The sequence below is a fragment of the Neoarius graeffei genome, chromosome 8, assembly GCF_027579695.1.
Source record: "Neoarius graeffei isolate fNeoGra1 chromosome 8, fNeoGra1.pri, whole genome shotgun sequence".
NCBI classification, from domain to species: domain Eukaryota; kingdom Metazoa; phylum Chordata; class Actinopteri; order Siluriformes; family Ariidae; genus Neoarius; species Neoarius graeffei.
The window spans coordinates 25,271,072-25,295,414 of NC_083576.1; the positions used below are offsets into that span (position 1 = coordinate 25,271,072).

The following is a 24,343-nucleotide window of genomic DNA, read 5'->3' on the forward strand; positions in this document are numbered from 1 at the left end:
TTCTGGGCTGGTTGTGGTGGAAGCATGTAGTTGAGACAGGGCATCTACTTTAGTGTTTTGGGACCCTGGACAGTATGCAATGGAGAAGTTGAATTGAGTAAAAAACAATGCCCATTGTGCCTGTCGGGGGTTCAAACATCTTGTGGACTTGAGGTATTCTAGGTTTTTTGTGGTCAGTAAAGACAACAAATGGATGTATGACCCCCTCCAGCTAATGTGTCCACTCCCCCAAGGCTAGCAGTTCTTGATTCCTGATGTCACAGTTTTGTTCTGTGGGTGTCAACTTCTTTAAAAAAAAAAGGCTACCAGATGCAGCTTGGGTCTGTCTCCCAGGTGCTGAGACAACACTCTGCCAACTCCAGTCTCAGAAGCATCTACCTCGACAGAGGAGTGTTTTGAGGGGTCTGGGTGCTTAAATACAGATGCTGTGGTGAAGGCTGATTTAAGATGAGCAAAGGCTTCCTCTGCTCCCTGGTTCCACTGTAGACACTTGGGGTTGTATTTGAGCAGTGTTCTGAGGGGTGCCGTAATGGTGATAAATCCCTTGATGAACCAGCAGTAGAAGTTGGCAAACACCAGGAAGCATTGGAGCTCCTTAATGGACATGGGCATTGGCCAAGAAGTGACAGCGGAGACCTTGTTCAAGTCCATGCTAACTCCATTGGCACTAATAACATAACCCAGGAAAGAGATCTCGGCGACATGGAACTCACATTTCTCTGCCTTGACATACAACTGATTTTCCAGGAGCTTGCTGAGAACTGACTTGACATGTTTGTGATGACTGGTTTCATCTGGGGAGTAAATCAGAATATCATCAATGTAGGTGATAACATAGCATCCCAGCATGTCCCAGAACATGTTGTTGATGAGACACTGGAACATGCTGGGTACGCAAGATAGTCCATTTGGCATGGCAAGATATTCATAGTGACCTGAGGTGGTGCTGAATGCTGTCTTCCATTTGTCCCCTTCCCATATGGACTATCCTATCGTTCTGATAGATAATTTCTCAGCAAGACTTCTGGTGTTTCCTTTGGTGTGTTTCCTTTTGTGTGGTGTAACCCTACCCTATCATTGATCTGCAAATATGTTTGCAGAGTGGGCACTGATAACCCATGGCAACAGCACTGTCCTTGTGATATGCAAGTTTCCTTGTGGCCCGTGCTGCCTTCAGGTTTGCCACTCTGTCTTCCTCAAAACTTCTAACTGCAGTATGACACTTCTGATGCCAGACAGTTTTATCCAGTGTGAGTTCTTCCCACTGCACACCTAGGTGGCAGGCATGGAGGTTGTTTTTGAGTGTCTCTCTATATCTGAGACATGGCCTACCAACAAAGCGATTCCTAGTACTTAGCTGAACATAGAAGATTGCCTTGGGAATCTTACTGTCCAACATTCTTACCAAGTGGCCAGCCCAGTGCAGTTGTGCCCCAAGTATCAGGCTGTCAATTCCTGGTAACCCACATCAATTCAACACTTCTGTGTTGGGATTTTGTCCTGCCATTTTATTCTACAGATGGAGCAAAGGCATCTGAGATGGAACTGCTCTAGTTGTTTAGTGTGTTTTCTATACACTGTCCAAGTCTCACATCCATATACTGTAATAGGGTGGCAATGACCACAGCCTTGTACACTCTGATTTTTGTTACCATTTTGACTCCATGATTGTCCCAGAGTTGATGTCTTAACCTTCCAAAGGAGGAGTTGGCCTTGGCTATGCACTGTGTAATTTCATCATCAATGGTAGCAGAGTTAATAATTGTGCTACCAAGGTAGCAGAAGCTTTTCACAGGCTTCAATGGGGATTTATCAATATCTGCTGAGTAACCTGCACTTGAATGGATTTCAGTGAGAGAGGGTTGTGCTGGACCAGTCCCATTTTCTCACCCACTGAAGCCCTATGCAGACTGGTGTAAAAGTGCCACAAGTCAGGAGACAACCATGGATGCATGTTTGTATAGAGTGTACTTCTCCTAGGCAGTTGCCTACCATGGTTGAAGAGCCTTGCCTACCCTGCTATTTAACCCATAGCTGGGGCATGGTTGCTGGATGCCAGGGCATGTCCACATGCCAGTGGGCCTGGACATCACAGCTTTAGGGTCCATGCTACTCCCAGATCCCTCAACAGCTTAGTCTGGGGCAGCAAGGTGCGAGATCACCACGAGGAGGTGCTGTGTGAGTCATGACTTTGGAGAAGCTACTGGTATGTACTGGAAGAAGACGACTTATGGATGCTTCCCTTTTTGCAAAGGCTAGCCAGTGGCAGCAACTGAAAGCACTGTAAAGTGCTACTACTACACTACTGTGCTAGCCGCATCACTAAGCCCTGTGGACACACCACAGACACACCTTTCCCATATACGCACCAGGTTATCGGCATTTTGGTGGTTGAGTTTGGTGAAAACGTAAACAGACCTTAGCCCTTTGGTGACTGACCCCTTGAAAATCGTTCCTCCAGGAACGATGACGTTTCAGTTGTCAAGACAATGGAAAAACTAAAATACAAAACAGAAAGATACCTCACAATGCTCTTTGTATCTCTACCAATCATATTCATGCATTCGAAAATTCCTCGCTCCGATTGGACAGAGTTGCTAGCTGTTTTTCTTGTGGAGTCACACAATCGTGACTCATTTCAAAATGGTGTCTTCTAGTAAGCGTTCGTGTCAGCAATTTACTGCTGAAGAAGTAGCACAAATTATTATCAATGATCAGAGTGACGATGAAAGTGATGTAGATAGTGAAACTGGTGGCCTTTCGAGTGGAGAAGAGTTCGAGTTGGACCAAGATTTACAGGAAGAAAGTCACTCGGAATCGAATACAAGGTGAGTAGAAGGCAGCGGACACATGTAAACAATCCCAAGCAGGAAGAACGCTATCGCTTTTTCGGCTTGTATTGACATTGTTTGGCCCGATTATCAGTGCAAAAACAACCTCTATCCTTTTTATCCATCTGCTGTTAGAATTTAGGCATAAAGTCTCTTAGATAGGGTGATTTTTGAGGTTATTTTATGTTCTACACGAAACATGTGTTGCTTTCGCGGCAGAATGTAAGTTGACACCTCAAAAGCAAACAACTGAGTCTTATAGATTCAGACGTTTAGGCTTCTATACAGACAAATCTCGCCAACAAGAAAGCGTAAAAATACCTTCTGTCTCCTTGATATTGATATGCTTTTTATAACATTTTTTCCCCCCTTACATCTGTTTCAAAGTACTTTGAAACTGCGTTGAATCAAAGAGGTTTCTTGTTGAATTGAACTCTGATGAACTAGAAATGAAAACACTTCCGAACGAATGCTTTTTTTCTCGGAGCTGCTATGTTATTTTGTCATTTACATAGAGGGGAAGGATAAAAAACAACCGATGAATAATTTACCTTTTCTTGTATGGATAAGTAATCCTTTTCAACTACGACTTTCAAATAATTTTTTACATCAATTTGAAGTTTTCTTTGCGGCAAAAAGTAAATTGACACCTAAACAAACACCTCACTTATGAGTTCTTTTTTTAGTTCTTTTTGTCAGTTCTTTTTGCCCATTTATTTACTGCATACAATAAATAAAATCTCTGTAATGGTTGTAGCTTATCATTGAAAAGATTTTCTACCTTTTCTTTACAATTGAAAAATCAAGTTCACCAATTTACAAACTAGAGCACGTGTAAAAAGTTACATACTGTGTATTGACTTCTAATTATTGCTTTTACACATCCCTGAAGTGGCACTGAAGACGATGAAGAGGCTGCACCAGTACAGCCAGCACCACAGCCTGTGAGGGGTAGAGGAAGAGGAGGCTGTGCCAGAGGGAGAATCGTTCGTGGCAGAGGAAGGCGCAGAGTCGCACCACAGCAAGCACAGCCCCCACCTCAACATAATAGTTATGCTACCCCTGACACACCAAATCAGTTGCCTGCATTTACACCCAACAGACCTCCAGGTTTACACTTGGAAGCTCCTATTCTTAGAGGGGCTATGTGTAAGGCCATTGACTTCTTTCAGTTGTTTTTCACAATGGAACTAATGGCCCGCATATGTGAATATACAAACTCATATGCATGGGCTGCAATGGCAAACAAGTCTTATTATGGGGACCGACATGGAGCTTGGATAGAGACAACACCTCAAGAGCTGAATAAACTTATTGCATTGGTACTATACTGTGGCTTGGTGAATGTTTCTTCTTTTCATCGCTACTGGAGCACCAAGACATTATACCATGGGTTATGGGCCCGCAGTATTATGTCTAGGGACAGGTTCAAAGCACTCATGGCTGTTTTCCATGTGGTAGACCCTGCAACAGAGGATGAGAATGATAAACTACGGAAGGTCAGTAGCTTTATTGAGCATTTCAAGAACAAGTGCAAGAATTTATACCAGCCATTTCAGCAGGTTGCTGTTGATGAAAGGATGGTGAAGTCTAAGCATCGCTCTGGAATAAGACAGTATATAAAAAACAAGCCCACTAAATGGGGAATAAAACTGTGGGTGCTTGCAGACAGTGCTAATGGCTATACATGTGATTTTGATGTTTATGTTGGCCGTAGAGCAGGACAGGAGCCATCAGCTAATGGACTTGGATATGACACGGTTATGAGACTCATGACACCATTACTGAATCAAGGATATCACTTGTACTTTGACAACTTTTATACCTCTGTCAAATTGGTCAAAGATCTTTTTCTTGCTGGTACACCTTCAACTGGAACTGCAGCAGAAAACAGGAAAGGATTTCCTGACAGTATGAAAAAGGGCAGTGAATGGGCAAAGAAACTTGATAGAGGCAGTATGAGATGGGAGAGGGATGGTGTCTGCTTAGCTCAGCAGTGGAAAGACAACAGAGCAGTTACTATTCTGTCATCAATAGAAAATGCAAATGATTTTATAAGAGTTGAAAGAAACGAGAAAGTTGACAATCAATGGACAAGGAGAGAGGTACGTCAGCCTAAGGCAATATCAAATTATAACAAGTACATGAATGGGGTCGATAGGTCTGACCAGTTGTTGTCAAAGAGTAATGCCTTACAGAAGTGCATGAGGTGGTGGAAGACACTATTCTTTCACATGATTGATGTAGCAGTAATAAATGGCTATATATTGTTTGAACTCCATCGGGCAGCAAATCCTGACAAAGAAATGCTTCGCAGGCCAAAGAAGTTCCCTGTTGGCGAGTTCTGAGAGGAACTAGTCCGCCAGCTAGCTGGCTTAGAAGATTTTTGTAATCCACCAATGTTTGGACCTCCAAAGAGAGAGCCAGGTACCTATGACACCGTTCATCTGCCACAGTTCACAGACAAAAAGAGAAATTGTAAGGTCTGTTACAAGACGGCAAACAAGGAGCTGAAGGTGTTGTCTATGTGTAGTGCTCCCCAGTGCCAGGTGTACCTCCACTGCACTGCAGACAAGAACTGCTTTGCCATTTGGCATAGTAGAGTCTTCCACAAGTAGTTGTTACTTTTGTAAAACATTTTTCCTAAATTGTTTTGTATCACAAACCCGATCACAACTTATTTTGTTTTGCTTCGTAAAAGCTCATTTGCATATCCCTATGAACTGAAGGTGCTATTTCTAAAGATACATCATTTGACCTTGGTTTATAAGATTCCAAGGTATGAGCAAACTCTATCAGGACATTAAGAAGATTTAATGGCCTCTAAAGCAATTTTAAGCATAAAATGTAAACAGTGGTTCATGTTGTTAAGTTTTAGCCAAAATGGGTGTGTCCGTTCACAAGCCTATATCTTGGTAAATATTCAAGCAATCATCTTGAAATTTGCTGTACATATTCATTATATATTTGTCTTCAATTCATTCTTGAAACTTTTCCATGTAAACTTGATAGATTTTTCACTTTTTAGAAAAATATGTAATTTTTGATGTTTTACGCAATATGTAAATTAGGTTTAATGCCAAAAAAAATATTACTTGAATAATAAATATTACACCTTTGAGAATAACTTATGTTCAATCACTTAGCTTTAAAATGATGGGTTACTTATATGATTTGGATAAGTCAATGGTGAGTTATGATGTTTTTATCTAACGTAGTTGAAAACAGGCGATTTTGGGGCAGTCACCAAAGGGTTAGTTGTTCTAGGGCAGGTTGGATGAGGGATAACTGATATGGATACTTGATGGTTACCTGGTTAAGGCCTTTGTAATCAATGCAGGGTCACAGGCCTCCCCCTTTCTTCTCCACAAAGAAGAAACCTGCAGATGCTGGGGATGTGGATAGACAGATGTAACCTTGCTAAAGTGACTCCTGTACATATTCCTCCACAGCTGCTTACTCTGTTCTAGAAAATGGGTAAATGTGGTTGTGTGGAGGGGTAGTGCCCGGAAGGAGGTCTATGGTGCAGTCATATGGTCTATAAGGGGTAATCCACTGGCCTTTCCCTTGCTGAAGATTTCCTGGAGTTCACAGTAGCAAGCTGGGACTTGCTCAATGCCCCCAAGCTAGGGGCTTTCCACAGAGGTGGAAGCCAGGGTGAGTTGGTTGCAATTGCAGGCAGTTCTGATAGCAGAACAGGGACCATTTGAACATTTATTTTTGCTACCAGGAGATGAGTGGATCATATACTTGCAGCCATGGAAATCCTAGCATGATAGCATGGTTGGTAGTTCAGGTGATGTATGGTAACAGACGCTCCTTGTGCAGGGCCCCAACCTGAATCTCCAGAGGTCTCGTTCTTTTTGTGACCAGTCCATCTCTGATGGGGCCACCATCAATAGCTCAGAGGCTCACAGGTTGCTGGAGTTCTTCAATGGGCAGCTCGAGCCTTTAAATGATTTCAGAGTCAATTAAGTTACCCTCCACCCCAGAATCTAATAGAGCAGAGAGAACATGGGAGGTTTCTGATACAGATAGCAAGATGTTGAGTTTCAGAAATGGATGGGTAGGAAAATGTTTATGACTCACCAGGTTGTTAGAGCGATCCTCTTGTTGGGGGTTGTCATGCTTCTGGGAGACCACAGGCCAGATGGGACATTGGGCCAGCAGGTGGCTGGCTCCCCACAATAAAAGCATTATCCTTCCCAGCATCTCCTTTCTCTCTTGGAGTGCGGTGTGCAAGTACTGGAGATTTCCATTGGATTGGGTGCCTGTGAAGGCTGGCTTGGACCATGGGTGGATTGCAAGGAGGGCCGGTTTCGGAGGAGGTGGTCTAAGTTTTAATGGCAAGGTTGATTAGTGGTATATTGCTCATTCCTATAGGTATACTGTTCATCCCTACATGCCAGTTAAGTTAGGATGTTAGCTTCAAGACCCTGACAAAAAACAGCCTTCAACGCTGGGTCATTCCATCACCGGCAGCCAGCATGTGAAACTCTAATTCTGCTACAGTCCTTTCTCCTTGCCAAAGAGTGAATAGTTTCTCACCCACCTTGATGCCCTCAGGCTGGTGATAAAACACTCTTCTAAATAACTCCACAAAGAGATCAGATGATGTTGTGGGTTCACCTCAGCGATTCCAAACTGCAGCTGCCCACTTCAAAGCATGGCCGGTTAAAAGATTCACAAACTGAGCTATCGTTTGTTGTTCAGAAGAGCCCCTTTGTTAGGACTGGGACTGTTTTGGCCTCTAGAGGCCGCTGTTATTTCCTTATCTTGTCTTGTTTGTTTTGGCCTCTAGAGGCCGCCACTGTTCCTGTGTTTTGTGTTTGTGTTGATTGCCTGTTTGTCCTCATCAGTGTCACCTGTTTCCCATTTAGTTTTGTGTATATATACTCCCTCAGTTTGGTCCCTAGTCACGGAGTCTTTATGCTACTTATGGTTTGTTTCCTCTTTCCCATGTACCTTGCTTATGTGCTTGTATTTTGCTTTCTTTGGATTTGTTCTACCCTTTTGGATCTTCTGAGTGTTTTGCCTTTTCTTTTCTTTGGACTTTGTACTACCTTTTTGGATCTTCTGAGCGTTTTGCATTTGGCCTCTTCTTTTCTCATTTTTTGGACTTTGAACCTTTGGATTATACTTTTTGTTTTTTGCCCTGGATTGTATATAGTGTATATATTGTAAATAAACTTTTTTGATACTCTACTTTTGCCTCATGCCTCTGCACTTGAGTCATTCCCCTGGTGGCCTAGTGGGGGTTTGCTGGATCATTACACCAGTGATCCAGGTTCGATTCCCAGCAAAACCCTAACACCTTTAGAGTCATGAAATACAAAGAGCATTGTAGAAGAAATCCTTTACATTCAGTTATGTCACTGGAGAACTTATCTGGCCGTGGAATGGCTGTAGTAGAGTTTGGATGTGTTAGGAGGGCCTGCGATACAGCAGCAGTGAGCTGAGAAAGGTGGATGTCAATATTGCTCAGCATCTGCTGATGTTTTCCCAACAGTCATCCCTGAGCCAAAAGCACAGTTTGCTTAGCCTCTTCTGCTGCATCTATGGTGGCAAAGTATCCTGTCAGAGTGCGGCACTTATGGACGCAATTGCAGGGGAGAGTGGATGCTTCACAAACTGGTGAACAAAGCCAAGTCCTGAGACAAGAATCAAGGTCAGGTTTGTGCCAAAGGTCAGTCAATATGCAATCAGAGTGTTGGAGGAAAACCAGAGTCTCAAAGTCAGTAAATAAGTAGTGGGAGTCAGAATACACTTGAGTCAGGTCAAAGAAACAGAGAGGCTCGGGATGATCAGGTATGAGAACACAGAACGATACTTCACAACAGACTGGAGTGTTTGGTGTGCTTATATAGGGAGAGTGATTTAGAAACAAATGTACTCCCAATCAGAATTCAGGAGAGGGAGGGTGCTGTGGTGCTTGGGAGTTGTAGTCTGTGGCAGCCATGAACTTACACTGTCACTGACAATATAAATTAATGGCAAATATAGAATAATCAGAGGTGGAAAAACCCGGGTGCAGAAAGTAAAAACCCTGCCACATTTTTGCTCCAGCCAATTCAATGAACCAGCTGATCCTAATTACCACATCCCCTAAGCCAGGTTGATGAGCTAATTGGTGAAATCACCTGTGTTGAGAGCACAGGCAGAAGGAAAACCTAAGCAGGACTTTTACTTTGTCAATCCAGTTTTTCCACCTCTGAGAATAATAACTAGAATAAATAAAATATAATGTGGATAAAATATTAAAGCTTATAGCAATTTGTATTGACAATGGAAACAATAAGAAATAGTGTGAAAATTATAATATTGGGTTCTGCTGAAAATCAGTAGTGGCATTTGTCTCAGTTTGGAAAGAAAGGAAGTCTTAGTTTGGAAATGCAATGCAGAGAAACATTGTGGATAGTGCATTTTGCATAAAATTGAATATGGAATGTTGAATAACGATCAAATGGCAAACTTATTTCACTGGGACTTTTTTTTTTGGAAATGGCTCTTATATTTTGGAACCAAACCCTTCATATCTTATAGCTTATAAGGAGAACATTATTTCATTCATCCCTCATCAGTATCACAATCCAGGGCCTATCCTGGGAATCCTGGGTGTAAGGCAGGAATACACCCTGAATGAGATGCTAGTCTATTGCAGGGCACCATACACACATTCTTTCACTCATAGGAGCAATTTGTCATCACCAATCTACTTTCAGCCATGTTTTGAGAGCTGGGAGGAAAGCATAGACATAGACAGTCACTCACGCTCAGGATAGAACCAGGGACCCTGAAGTTGTGAGGAACAATGCTGTGCCACCATGCCATCCAGGGAACAACACTAGTTCTTGCCTGTTCATGTGATATCCAAGAATGCATCCTATTTGTTCTGACATGATGAATTGATAGTGGTGTAATAGAAACTGCAGTACTTGCATTTAGAAACAGATAGATGGCAGATGCATATTGTCTTTGGAAGATTAATTATAGTAATTAGCATTCTGTTGTCTTTGTTGGCCAAATTTTCACTTTTTTTGTCAATTTATCTATATATACTCAGGAGAAAACAATGTCATTGTGGTGGATGATTTGAGGATCTTCATGTGGTTTCTATTTTTATCGCAGGCCAGCTTGGGTAATCAATTCAACCAGATTGCACATTGGGAAACAAATTGCTTAATTTAAGCATGAAAATTGATTGAGCAAAAGGGTGCCACATGAAACCGAACATTTATCAAGTTCTGTTTACTCTAGTCACAAAATCACTTTTCCTTTTTTTCTAATTCAGAATGAAGCCTGAATGACTCAAACATATAAAGGCTTTGACATGCTACTTCAGTTTCAGAGATAAAGGATACATTTCAGTTTGTACCCCAGTTGTACATTGCAGCCCTGGGTTTACTTCAAACATTCAGACAAAAGCTAATATATAAGAACACAGCATCTTAGGTCCAGCATCTATGGGAAAATCCATCCATTTGTCCATTGCCTATACTGCTCAGGGTAACAGGGGAGCTAGCTGGAGCCAATCCCAGCTGACTTTGAGCCAGAAGTGGGGCACACCCTGGGCAGGTTGTCAGTCTTTCACAGGGCTATCATTGGAAAAATGCCCATTTAAAATATTGGGAGATAAATCTTACTGGAAAACTCATATATAAAAGTAAATGCTGTTTTTATAAAAGAGTATATATATATATATATATATATATATATATATATATATATATATATATATATAAAATGTGTGTGTGTGTGTGTGTGAGAGAGAGAGAGAGAGAGAGAGAGCTTAGTGTGTGTGGGCATGTGTATAAATATCCAAACTATCATTATTATGCATCAAGTCATGACTCTCACAGTTTTACCAACTCACATTTATTAAACACTGCCTCAAGTCCTTATGACAAACACTTTCCAGAGTGGATCCAGGAAAATGGGAAGGGGGACATTAACTCAGTGCATGTGTGTGTGTGTGTGTGTGTGTGTGTGGGAGGGGGAGCAGAAGCTCAGTTCACAAGACTCAGGGGATTTCAAGCAGATATTCTTCAGAGCTGTTGCAAAAATCAACATCTCTCACAGACCTATCCAGCTGTTGTCGTAAAAATCAAAGTGATGCTCACCCCCCAAACAGCACATGTCCCATGTACATACACAGGGTATAGTAAGTACAGAGATACCCTATTAATGAATACGAGCAGTAGCCGGATAGCTGACGTGTGTGTCTGGCAAGTCTGCTGCAGCATCTCATCATTTTGGCTTGTGAACATGTGTGTTAACAATACCATAAACATAAAAGGATGGTGCACACCCTTTACATGTAGTCTACAGTGCAGTCTGGGAATACAGTATGTTATTACAGTGTGGGAAATAAGGAATTTTAAGCAGACTGTCACAGACAAGTCTGAATTGTTGTCTGTCTGCCCAAATTTCAGCCTGTCTGAAAGACAGGCCAAAGACCTGGAAAAATGTGGCCGGGGGTCCGGGGCACACCTTAGGGCCCTGGAAGCTGAAGGGCTTTAGATGCCCGGAGATGGCTTCTCAGCTATTTCTCAAGGGCGGCTGGTGCATAAGGGCGATTGGGCGATGCACTGCCAAAACGAAAAAAAAAAGTTTTTTTTTTCTTTTTTTAAAACAAACTTTCACCAGCGCTGCTCGAGCCTGTTTTAATCTGTCTCTGGGTATCATTGTCCAATCAGGGTGGTCTTGCTTCTAGAGTACCGCCCCTTTTGGGGCGATTTCAGTCACGCTGAAAATCGCCCAAGAGTTCACTGATAGAGTCCCATGTTAATATAATTTTTTTCTCCTGACTGACACTTCAATGCAATCTCTATGGGTTCCGGGGGGCTTGCCCTAACGTGCTTACGTCACTGCGAAGCGCGGCAAAGTTGCGTTCGACCCGCTCAGTTTCTGAGGTGAGATGGATGCGGAAAGCAATTCAGTGCGGTCCTTAAAAGAAGTTCAATTTAGTCAGCGATCAAATCGAGCTAAATTGGCAACAAAACAAGCTGGACCCCCCTCGACCAAATCTAAACATAAAACAAATTTCAGCAAGGGGGGGAAATCATATACTTGAGGTTTTACTTCAACATGGTCCCAGCGCAAATCCTGGTGAGCTGGCTGCAAGGACGCCTCAGCGGTTTTCTGCTCCCCCTGCTTACTTTTCCACCCTGGAGGTGGCTCCACGGACAACACTGCTTGGACTGTTACTGGAGTTTTGGACATGCATCATTTGTCGGAGAAAATAAAACAAACATGAGTCATCAAAGATTCACATGGGCAGCTACCTGAAATTTTTGGCTTTTGGGAGAGTGAACATCGCTACACAATCGGATGAGGGCTACAGGCTAGCAGTTCACTGCCACAACGATGAGGTGAGCAAGAACAGGCACATATTAAACCGGCTCACCCAATGCGTGAAATTTTGTGGAGTGTTCAAGTTAGCTCTACGAGGCAAAGACGAAACTGAGGGCTCCAGTCACCGTGGTGTTTTTCTGGGTTTGGTTGACTATTGACTTGCTACCTAGATTAATTTACTTCAGTCCTGTGGACATTTATGGTCCGTGTAGACATAACGGGGGAAGATTGCCCCCCCTGAAAAAAAATTCAGGAGCCGCCACTGCTATTTCCAGGCACATTTTTGTGATCTTCAAAGGAGCTCTTACACTAGACATTAGTTACTAATTACACTACAAATTGAATATAATTTACAAGAAAATGTCAGAAGATTCAAGTAAAACATGCTTAAAGTTATACCCAAGAAACCAGTAGTACGCACAGGTCAGTTCCATGTCTAGAAAAAGTGTGTGTGTGGGGGGGGCACGGTCGCAGGGATGTTCCAGTTGGTTACAACTTACTGGTAGGTACTATAATAACCCTCATGAAATACTGTCAACAATGACTAATTTTATCCTATGTTTATCATAAGTCTATAAGAAATTTAGTAATTAACAATACAACTATTCTTACATAATATAGTTAAAATTTTGCGGACGAGAATTTTGTAACAAAATGACTTTTAAAATGGCTCAAAGCTAGACATGGTAATATCATTTGGCATTCAGACTAAAATTTGCTGGACTAGAACTTAGAAAATAGAAGAAAACACCTCAAAAGAGAAACCAATTGAAACCGAAAGAGTGAAAGTGATTATCATGCCATGTGAATAGTCTTTTATGAATGCATGAGTAAATGCTCAGTGTTCCAACTCTGGTGTGACTGAGTAAGGTGACAAGTTTTATGTTTCATCTAATTTAGGTAATTTAAAATAATATATAATATTATTTGGCAGTGGGCACATAGGAAAGTGTAAAGTTTCTGGCAATATGTTTATCATGCTTGTATGATAACTTGCAAAGATATTTATCTAAATACATGACCTACTCATTCTAAACCTGCCAAGCTTCGCTGGCAAAGCTCTTAACCCCAGAGCGTTCGAATATGATGGAAAAAAAAAAACACTTTGTCAGGGTCCAAAACCTATAGTAGTCTATTTTCTTTTAATGTTAGTGATATACCTCCCCAGCTGATAACAGTGTCATGTGGTGTCATGCCAGAATGCACTCCTACTCACTAATGAGAGGTGACTTGTCATTCATCAAGCGTGTCCACGATCGGCCAGTCACAGGCCGTGTTATGACAATGTATTCACCCATTGCAACATTTGGAAGAAAATTAGAAGTAGATTAGACCCATATCTTTACAATTTTTCATGGGTCATCCGGTCCGATGCTTTTAAAATACAGACTGACAAATGCAAAAATTACTGGTGAATGTCCTCTGGTCCAGCCTTATTTCCCACACTGTAATTATGTCGATGCACGAAGTTCCCGCGCCCTGTTAAAATCCAACAGGACTCGCCCAGCTTGCATTTCACTGCATTCGTGTCATGAGTGAAAAAACCTAAGCTAGGACCTACTATTAAATATAAATTTATACTATAAACTCTTCAGCTCAATCCCAATATCACAATTTATTTTGTTTATTTTTTTAAACATTATTAAGTAAATAAAAAGCGGTGGGCATATCTCAGTATCTACAGTACTGAAACAAATTTTTTTTTGGACAGGGGGGAGGGGGAGACGGCGGGTGCGCCCTCCCCTTAAATCCGCACCAGCTTTCTAGGTTCTGTGGCGATTATAGCTATTTTTTAGACATGTAATGATTCACTCATTCATGATTTCATTTTGAGTCATGATATTGGGCTCATGATTAAATTTCCCACAATATTTAAAAAAGTTAAATTCAGCAAATTTTATTATCAAAAAATGCAACAGTTATTTTCCAATTTTTTAATCAGCTTAAATATTCCTTTAAATGAATTTAAAAAATATTGTTTCAACAATAATTATTTAGAAACATTTGTAAATGTTGGAGTAAAATATAATAGCCACTTAACTAAAATATTCCTTTTATTAAAAATTAAAAAAGGTTAGTAACAGACTTTTTCTTAACCATTTATGAACATTTGTGAAGGCTGTAGTCAACTTAAACATAAAACAACTACACTGCAACCCTTCTATAAAGAACTATTTTACTACAAACTTTCGCATATAAATGAATTAAGTTCGTGTCCCATGCCATTAGTGACAATGAGTCGGAGTATTAAAAAAAAAAATCACAGCAATGTGTCCCTCTTCCCCCCAGATACAAACAATAAGTAATCAAGTCCACAGTCAAGTTAACAGTGTGTTAATGCCATAAAACAAAGGCTCAACTAGACTACATAGCTTAGGTGCTGATCACGAACAATTATGAAGAACAGTGATCAAAGAATTGATAAAAGGACAAAATGACTGCTGACACTGCTAAACTTAACACCTGGCAGTTGAGCTGTGTTACTTCTGTCGAGGTTAAAGTTGCATACATAAAGTTGCTGTTGTACATGATTGCACCCTGATGTCTAAACAGCACAATTACAGCTAGGACAAGCTAAGGGATTACGCAACCTAAAAATAATCAAGGTTCAATTTTTTTGCCCTCAATTCTAATGGTCATAAATTTGTAGTGTGATTTGCCATCGCACGATATATAGTTACATTCCTACTGTTTTTATATGCTTTTAATTTTGCCTATGTATAAAACTTGTCAAAATGTTGCAATTATGCAATTGTCAGGTATCTTTTCTTTTTTTCAGGACAACATTTTTTCAGGACAATGTGAGCAGATTTTTTTTTTTTACTTAAGCATATATCAACATGCTCAACCCCAAAACACAAACCCATAATATCAGATTTAGAATATTACAAGTTACAAATGAAAAACAAACAAACAAACATGACAGAAATAGCAAAGTTATTCCAATAAATGCAATAACTCTCCTGCACCATTTTCACAATAAAAAAAAAAAAAAATGTTTTTTAAAAATCAAATTTAACTTACCACATCTCCATGTCTATGTTTTAGTTGGAAATAAACATTTCACACTTACAAAGACACAGTGGATCATTGCTTAAATTATTGCATACCAAAAATACTATGTGCATTAAGCATCATTTTTATAGAGCAATGAATGTGTTATTCATGTGAATTTGCAATGTGTTATTCAAGTGCACAGTGTTGCTGACAATGGAGCTAGAGTAAGAGGTGTCCAGCTGTGTCATGAAATGGAGAGGGGATTACAAAGGACAAACAAGAATGAAGGGAAGGAGGTGGTTTCTGAACATTTCACCTAACATTCAGACAATAACTCCAGACCTTTTTTAGACCATGGACTAAGGCCCTGTCCACACGGCAACAGATTCAGGTGAATCCGATACAATTGTTTATCGTTTCAGCCTGGTGTCCACATGGCACCGGCGTTTTGGGTGCCCCAAAACGCAATCTTTTGAGAACGGGTTCCAGAGTGGAAAGATCTGGCAATGTTGCCGTTGCGAAGTCATCTGGATGAGTAGAACAGATTTGTTTACGATGACATCACAACCACATGACTGTGAGTGCTTCACGCCGGGTAGAAGTGTAACGAACTCGATGCGAGTTGTCAACAAATCCTATAACTTGGTTCATGAAACGCGCTTACAAAATATTTTCACTGTGAATATTTATTGTGTAATGGTGCAAAGAGAGAGAGAGAGAGAGAGAGAGAGAATAGCCCTTAGGTCAGAGTCAATCCCGCCAGCAAAAATAGGGAAAAAAAGGAGCGATCTCACCTCTTCAGATGTTGGTTTAAGTCCTACAATACATTCCTCAAAAAGGTAGTAGAAGAACAAATTAATCCATCAATGTGTAGCATTCAATTTATTCCGGACCATTAAAGACGCCGCCTTCCGCGTAGAATCATACGTCATCCTCGCCGCCATATTGGATGGGTCAAAGCAGAGAATAAAGATGCCTCATTCATGTGCTGCGTTTAACTGTACCAACAGGTTTGCTGTCCAAATGAGATCACATGGGATTGCCTTTCACAGGTGAGACTGGAAAAATACTTTTCATTGTATTTGATCATTATAATGTAATTTTACGAACAGATTTTTCTGACTTTGTGGCTAATATGAAGTCTCGCGCATAATAGTTTATGCGCATGCGTCCTTACTTCTATTGTTCTGGTGTCTCCGAAGGGACCGTCTTACAGCGCCCCTAGAGGTGTGGCATGTGTATTGCATCGTTTTCAGCAAGCGTTGCGTTGCCATATGGACCTGATATTTTACTGATCGTTGCCCATGTGGACGCAATATGTTTTTAAATAACATCTCGTTGCCATTGTCGTGTTGTCGTGTGGACACGACAACGGCAACGAGATGTTATTTAAAAACATATTGCGTCCACATGGGCAACGATCAGTAAAATATCAGGTCCATATGGCAACGCAACGCTTGCTGAAAACGATGCAATACACATGCCACACCTCTAGGGGCGCTGTAAGACAGTCCCTTCGGAGATACCAGAACAATAGAAGAAGTAAGGATGCATGCGCATAAACTATTATGCGCGAGACTTCATATTAGCCACAAAGTCAGAAAAATCTGTTCGTAAAATTACATTATAATGACCAAATACAAGGAAAAGTATTTTTCCAGTCTCAGCTGTGAAAGGTAATCCCATGTGATCTCGTTTGGATGGCAAACCTGTTGGTACAGTTAAACGCAGCACATGAATGAGGCATCTTTATTCTCCGCTTTGACCCATCCAATATGGCGGCGAGGATGACGTATGATTCTACGCGGAAGGCGGCGTCTTTAATGATCTGGAATAAATTGAATGCTACACGTTGATGGATTAATTTGTTCTTCTACGCCCTTTTTGAGGAATGTATTGTAGGACTTAAACCAACATCTGAAGAGGTGAGATCGTTCCTTTTTTTCCCTATTTTTGCTGGCAGGATTGACTCTTCCCTAAGGGCTATTCTCTCTCTCTCTCTCTCTCTCTCTCTCTCTCTCACTTTGCACCATTACACAATAAATATTCACAGTGAAAATATTTTGTAAGCGCGTTTCATGAACCAAGTTATAGGATTTGTTGACAACTCGCATCGAGTTCGTTACACTTCTACCCGGCGTGAAGCACTAACAGTCATGTGGTTGTGATGTCATCATAAACAAATACGTTCTACTCATCCAGACGACTTCGCAATGGCAACGTTGCCAGATCTTTCCACTCTGGAACCCGTTCTCAAAAGATTGCATTTTGGGGCACCCAAAACACCGGTGCCGTGTGGATGCCAGGCCGAAACGATAAACAATTGTATCAGATTCACCTGAATCCGTTGCCGTGTGGACAGGGCCTTAATAAGGCTTAAAACAGTTCAATTGCAGCTTTGTGCAGCCTACTAGTGATGTTCAGGAATTTAAAAAAAAAAAATGAGGACAAATAAGAGGGTTCACCAAGGAGGCTTTCTGCCAAGGAGACAAACTGTCTCAAATGAAATTCAAGTTACTGTCAGATACACAAGGTAGGTGGATATAAGTGCAGAAGTAATCAGTTTAATAATAACAGTGCAGAATATACACACACACATACATACATACATACATACATACATACATACATACATACAGACAAACAGTCCAAATTGGCAGGCAAAATCCAAAAACGTGAAAACAGGATAGCATAGGCAAGGTGAGAACGGGAACGAGAAATGGGCACAGAAATCAGGAAATTGGAAATCAGGAACATGGGTAGAAAGGCTCGGTAATGTGTACTGACATATCGTAATACTTCGCAAAGATTGTGCATCAGCACAGTCCTTAAATAGGTGCAAGTATACAGTGGAGGAAATAATTATTTGATCCCTTGCTGATTTTGTAAGTTTGTCCACTGACAAAGAAATGAACATTCTATAATTTTAATGGTAGGTTTATTTTAACTGTGAGAGACAAAACATCAAAAAGAAAATCCAGAAAATAACTTCATATAAAAGATATAAACTGATTTGCATCTCTTTGAGTGAAATAAGTATTTGAACCCTCTAGCAAATAAGACTTAGTATTTGGTGGCAAAACCCTTGCTGGCAAACACAGCGGTCAGACGTTTCTTGTAGTTGATGACCAGGTTTGCGCACATGTCAGGAGGAATTTTGGTCCACTCCTCTTTGCAGATCATCTCTAGATCATTAAGGTTTTGAGGCTGTCGCTTCACAACTTGGAGCTTCAGCTCACTCCATAGGTTTTCTATGAGATTAAGGTCCGGAGACTGGCTAGGCCACTCCATGACCTTAATGTGCTTCTTCTTGAGCCACTCCTTTGTTGCCTTGGCTGTATGTTTTGGGTCATTGTCATGCTGGAAGACCCATCCATGACCCATTTTCAGTGTCCTGGCAGAGGAAAGGAGGTTGTCACTCAGGATTTTACGGTACATGGCCGCGTCCATTCTAGCTTTGATGCGGTGAAGTAGTCCTGTGCCCTTAGCCGAGAAACACCCCCAAAGCATAATGTTTCCACCTCTGTGCTTGACAGTGGGGATGGTGTTCTTCGGGTCATAGCATTTTTCTTCCTCCAAACATGGCGAGTTGAGTTAATGCCAAAGAGCTTGATTTTGGTCTCATCTGACCACAGCACCTTCTCCCAGTCACTCTCAGAATCATTCAGGTGTTCATTGGCAAACTTCAGACGGGCCTGCACATGTGCCTTCTTGAGCAGGGGGACCTTGCGGGCACTGCAGGATTTTAATCCATTACGGCATAATGTGTTACCAATGGTTTTCTTGGTGACTGTGGTCCCAGCTGCCTTAAGATCATTAACAAGCTCCTCCCGTGTAGTTCTAGGCTGATCTCTCACCTTTCTCATGATCATTGATTCCCCACGAGGTGAGATCTTGCGTGGGGCCCCAGGCCGAGGTCGATTGATGGTCATTTTGTATTTCTTCCATTTTCAAACTATTGCACCAACAGTTGTCTCCTTCTCACCCAGCTTCTTGCTTATGGTTTTGTAGCCCAGTCCAGCCTTGTGCAACTCTACAATCTTGTCCCTGACATCCTTAGACAGCTCTTTGGTCTTGCCCATGTTGGAGAGGTTGGAGTCTGATCGATTGATTCTGTGGACAGGTGTCTTTTATACAGGTGTCAATTTTAGACAGCTGTCTTTAATGCAGGTAACAATTTGATTAGGAGTGTCTAACTGGTCTGTGGGAGACAGAACTCTTAATAGTTGGTAGGGAATCAAATACTTATTTCACTCAACGAAATGCAAATCAATTTATATATTTTATAAAATGTGATTTTCTGGATTTTCTTTTTGATATTCTATCTCTCACTGTTAAAATAAGCCTACCCTTAAAATTATAGACTATTCATATCTTTGCCAGTGGGCAAACTTACAAAATCAGCAAGGGATCAAATAATTATTTCCTCCACTGTAGCTCCTTAACTGAGTTCAGATGTGCATCATTAACAGTGCGCATGCTGGAGTCCGCTTGACGCAAGCGCAGCCTGAAGGCGCGCCTTTAGGTGGACACACCACAGTGTGCAGGACTGACAGTTACACTATCATTAAAAGTCAATCTAGCGTGAGAACATTACACAAGTATAGATCAATTTTCTCTCATTGAATAAAGTGAAGAATCCTGCATAATTCATTTTATATATGTACGTTGGCAAATTTACAATAATTGTTTTACTGTAAATTAGTTATTCCTCTTCATTCACAAAACATACAAAGTGAACAAAAATGTATATACACATAAATGACACTATCATGCTCGCTCTCTCTCTCTCTCTCCCTCTCATATGACCAGTGCAGTCCCTTATCACATGATTCACATTGTGATTTTATTTTTTCATATGACTTTTTTCATGATTCATTCATTTTTTCAGGTGTGATCTTTTCATATGATTTAATTTGTTTTTCTCATTTTTTCCACATCAGTTTTTCTTGTAATTTATTTTCACAATTCAATTATTTTCACATGATTTTTCCCCCAAAAGGTTTTTATTTATTATTTTTATTTTTTTTTTTTTACAGGTGACATGGTGGTGTAATGGTTAGCACTGTTGCCTCACAGCAAGAAGGTTCTGGGTTCAAGCCCAGTGGCTGGCGAGGGCCTTTCTGTGTGGAGTTTGCATGTTTTCCTCGTGTCTGGATGGGTATGCTCTGGTTTCCCCCACAGTCCAAAAACACGTAGGTTAGGCTAATTGGTGGCTTTAAATTGACCATAGGTGTGAATGGTTGTTTCCCAGATAGCAAAAGGGCGTTGATTCGACGGGGAATCATCGGCATGTTCTTCGACCATACGCCGTCAAATCATCGTGGATCACCGGCGTTGATTCAACACCGCTTTGCTCATACGAGTTTGCGTTGAAACGACGTTGAAAAGTGGATGGTGGCTGACAGAGAATAGACCCCCTTTCACCCTTTATTCAACTACGGATTTCGGTCGATTTATAGTTTAATTTTCGGCGATGATTCATCCAACTTTACTTCCTGTTTTATGTACAACAGGAAGGCTACAAATTAAGCAAAACAGGCTAAATTAAACTAGCTAACAATAAAGCATCGGGGCTCTTGCCTAGGATGAACACACACATGCATACTTCAACCATGAAAGTGAAACTTAATTTATATCAATGTGCGTAGGCTACGTCCTGTTTTATGTACAACAGGATATAAAAATGCATGCAACAATGCACCTCTCCTAATGTTTGTCAAGCTATCTAATGAGGCATAACTTTTAACATTTATAAGGAACAGAACACACTTGAACAAGTTCTTAGAAACATTTTATGATTTATTTATAATTTATAATTGTGGCCTATATTCCTCCTGCGGCGCAGACACCTGTACATGGAAACAGAAAAACATAACCAAAATTAATTTGATGCAGCATTGATAAAGAAAGTCAGCAGTAGGCTATGGGTTTCTAAATGCCACCCTACCTCACGTCTCCTCATCCCTCCCTCTCTCTCTGGCGCATACTTAAGCCACTTCTTGATTGTGTCACTAAAAGTAGTGTGTGTGCTCCCTGGCAGCTGCTTTTGTAGAGCATCTGAAAGAAAAAGAACAAAACAACATTGAGACTTTGCATGGTGATAATTGTTAAAGTTTGAGTTGTTAAGACTATGCACATCACACTCTAGTGGTAGGTGGCAAGTAATGGTACTAGTACAGAAAATATATGTAAAAATCAGAAACCATAGATGTGAATCTTGTGACAATTTAAACGGGATTAAAAAAAAAAAAAAAACATTTTAATTTCCCCATTGACACAAAGCGGAAATAGAAATGCCACTACCGGACCGTTCGTCACTCAGTCAGCCTCCCTGGACTTGCCTGCACACCTGCTTTTTCTGAGTAAGGCGCCTGGTGAGTTTCTTAATCCTTTTTAATCCTTTGCATCTTTCACAATATGTTTGTCGTTGTCGTTATAATCGTAATGTTACAGTTAGTGAAGGAGTTATCAAAGAACGTTTAGAAGTAGTGTGCAAGTACTTGCGACAGCTTACTATTTTACCCTCTTTTACAGCTTTGTGCACATGCATAACCTACCAAACAGGACATCATGGATCTTGGTGTCCTTAAACGCAGTTTTTTCCCCCTTTCCAGCCCAGCTAAATTGGCTGGCCAAGCTGTTGACCAGGAGGCTACGCAGCATCCGCCTCACTGTGACCCCTACGTCGGTTCCTCCACAAAGGGCTAAGGTAGACACCTGATAAAATAAAATGTAGCATGAAGACAATAATGAGAAAATATTCATTGTTTAATTGATTCACAATGATATTAAGTATTTGTGTTTCTTTTTGCAGGTGTTGCAGATGACTGGAAAGGAAAGGTAAGACTCAATAAGTACCATTAGCTGCTTTTGTTTGGCATCTTCCTTCACCAGGGCCTCTGCTGCCAAAAACTCCTCCATGGTGGAGAGTGGGAGCTTGATTAGGGGCGATGTCTGGGGTGTGTCTTGTCTCCCCATCTCTCTCCTTAGGGCCCTGACCTCTTGCACCAGCCTTCCTACTTCCCCCTTCAGCTCCCTGTTTTCCTCCCTCAGCTGGCCAAGGAGAGCGATGACTGTGCTGATGCCCATGTCTGTTAAGTAACACCAAACATTAGGACTTTTATTTCATATTGCTGGTCATTTTTGAACAGTGATTACAGTTGATGACTCACCACACAGCAACTGATTGTTCCCCTGTTGCGATGGCAGAGGTGTGGCTGAAATATCAGAGAGTACAATTTAGTTCACTTCAAGGTGCGCCTTAATTTAATTTCTGTTCTAAATTCACAATTTTCATGTTGATTGATTGATTTCCTCTTTGACTTACCATGGAAGCGGTGACGTGGCTGGGGTGAATCTGAAATTGTATAGTCAGCTGATCAAAATGCATCTACATAGATATTTGTTTGTCGTTTTGTTGTTTTTTTGTCGTTTTTGGCATAAATAAAGGCAATGCATAGTTACCATGGGTTAGTGGCTGGCTGTGAAGGAAAGGGCCTGGCGGGGTTTCTGACGACGGTGAATCTGAAAAATAGTAAGCAGTCAGTTTTCCTCCCTCAGCTGGCCAAGGAGAGCAATGACGGTGCTGATGCCCATGTCTGTTAAGTAACACCAAACATTAGGACTTTTATTTCACATTGCTGGTCATTTATGACCAGTGATTACAGTTGTGGACTCACCACGCAGCAACTGATTGTTCCCCTGTTGCGATGGCAGAGGTGTGGCTGAAATATCAGAGAGTACAATTTAGTTCACTTCAAGGTGCGCCTTAATTTAATTTCTGTTCTAAATTCACAATTTTCATGTTGATTGATTGATTTCCTCTTTGACTTACCATGGAAGCGGTGACGTGGCTGGGGTGAATCTGAAAAATTGTATAGTCAGTTGATCAAAATGCATCTACATAGATATTTGTTTGTTGTTTTGTTTTTTTAGTCGTTTATGGCATAAATCAAGGCAATGCATAGTTACCATGGGTTAGTGGCTGGCTGTGAAGGAAAGGGCCTGGCGGGGTTTCTGACGACGGTGAATCTGAAAAATAGTAAGCAGTCAGTTGATCAAAACATATCTTCACTTACTCATTGGTATTTTAATTTCTGGCATAAATAAAGGAAATGCATAGTTACCATGAGTTAATGGCTGGCTGTGAAGAAACAGGCCTGGCTGGGTGTCTGAAGACGGAAATGAAAGCATTATTATTTCAGACAACTGCTAGGTCTTTAGTAGAACAACAACAACAAGTGGTACAGATAGTCACCTTCATTAAGGGAGGGGAATTGCCACTCGCTGTCCAGCTGAGTGGCGTCAATAGATGGTGGCCTCCTCCCCCTACAGCTTGGTCCTGCCTCCTCCTCGCTGTCCTCCTCCAAATACCTTTTGTTTGGTCTTTAAAATAAACCCAGGACCTTACTGACACAGCTCAAAACACAAACGAAACTGTAATTGAACTTATAACTGCAAGTTGTGATTTAAAAAAGAAAACACTTTTACCGTCTTTTCCTTGGCCCCATCTCACCATCATCCGATTGCAGGTCTGCTGTAAGGCAGCCTTCCTCAAGCGATCGGGTCAGGTAACGTCTTGCTTTGGCAAAGGTGCCTGAAAGGGAAGGCAGTCTTAATGAAATTGGCTTAATGCAGTATTGAAGTATTGTCATTGGTTTAATGAAGTAGCTATGCAGCTCACCACAGGTTGCCAGCACCCTTATTTTTTGATGGAATCGCCATCCTTGTCCCGGGGGGGTGCAGTTCATGGCGGCCTTCACAGCTTTGTTTTCACCAAAGGGTGGCCAGTAGCATCCCACTTCTCCGTCAACATCTACCACCCAGCTGGACGACACAACTGCTGCACTCCGGTCTTGGAATTCCACAACTTTCCAAATCTGTGCCATCTATAATAAAAAAAATTAAAAAAGTACTCCATGGAAAGGATAGTTAGTGCCTGCCATCCAGCTGGAGTACTCCAACTATCCAGATTCCTTCTAATGCATAAGTAAAGATGTGTTTCTTTGTGTGTGTGTGTGGTTTTTTTTTTGTGTTTTTTTTTTTTTTCCTTCCCATATAGGTTTACGAATGGTGACGAAGAGGGATTGCCACAAAGGTCTCTCCATCTGGGAACAACACACATTTGCCCTGGACAACCTCAAGCCGGTCAACGTTAA

At 41.2% G+C, this 24,343-nt stretch overlaps 1 protein-coding gene across 1 annotated transcript; it reads right to left on the minus strand.

The window, feature by feature from the left end:
* Positions 1–3,707: 3,707 nt before the first annotated feature.
* LOC132889873 (uncharacterized) lies at positions 3,708–24,069 on the minus strand. The gene is made up of 11 exons (XM_060926697.1): positions 23,869–24,069; positions 23,676–23,781; positions 23,443–23,570; positions 23,312–23,356; positions 23,157–23,216; positions 23,020–23,049; positions 22,865–22,909; positions 22,044–22,276; positions 21,743–21,902; positions 21,167–21,242; positions 3,708–3,798 (listed from the first exon to the last, which is right to left on the minus strand). Exons 1-11 carry the CDS (start codon positions 23,933–23,935, stop codon positions 3,708–3,710), a joined length of 1,041 nt encoding a protein of 346 aa, XP_060782680.1. The 5' UTR covers positions 23,936–24,069.
* Positions 24,070–24,343: the final 274 nt, after the last annotated feature.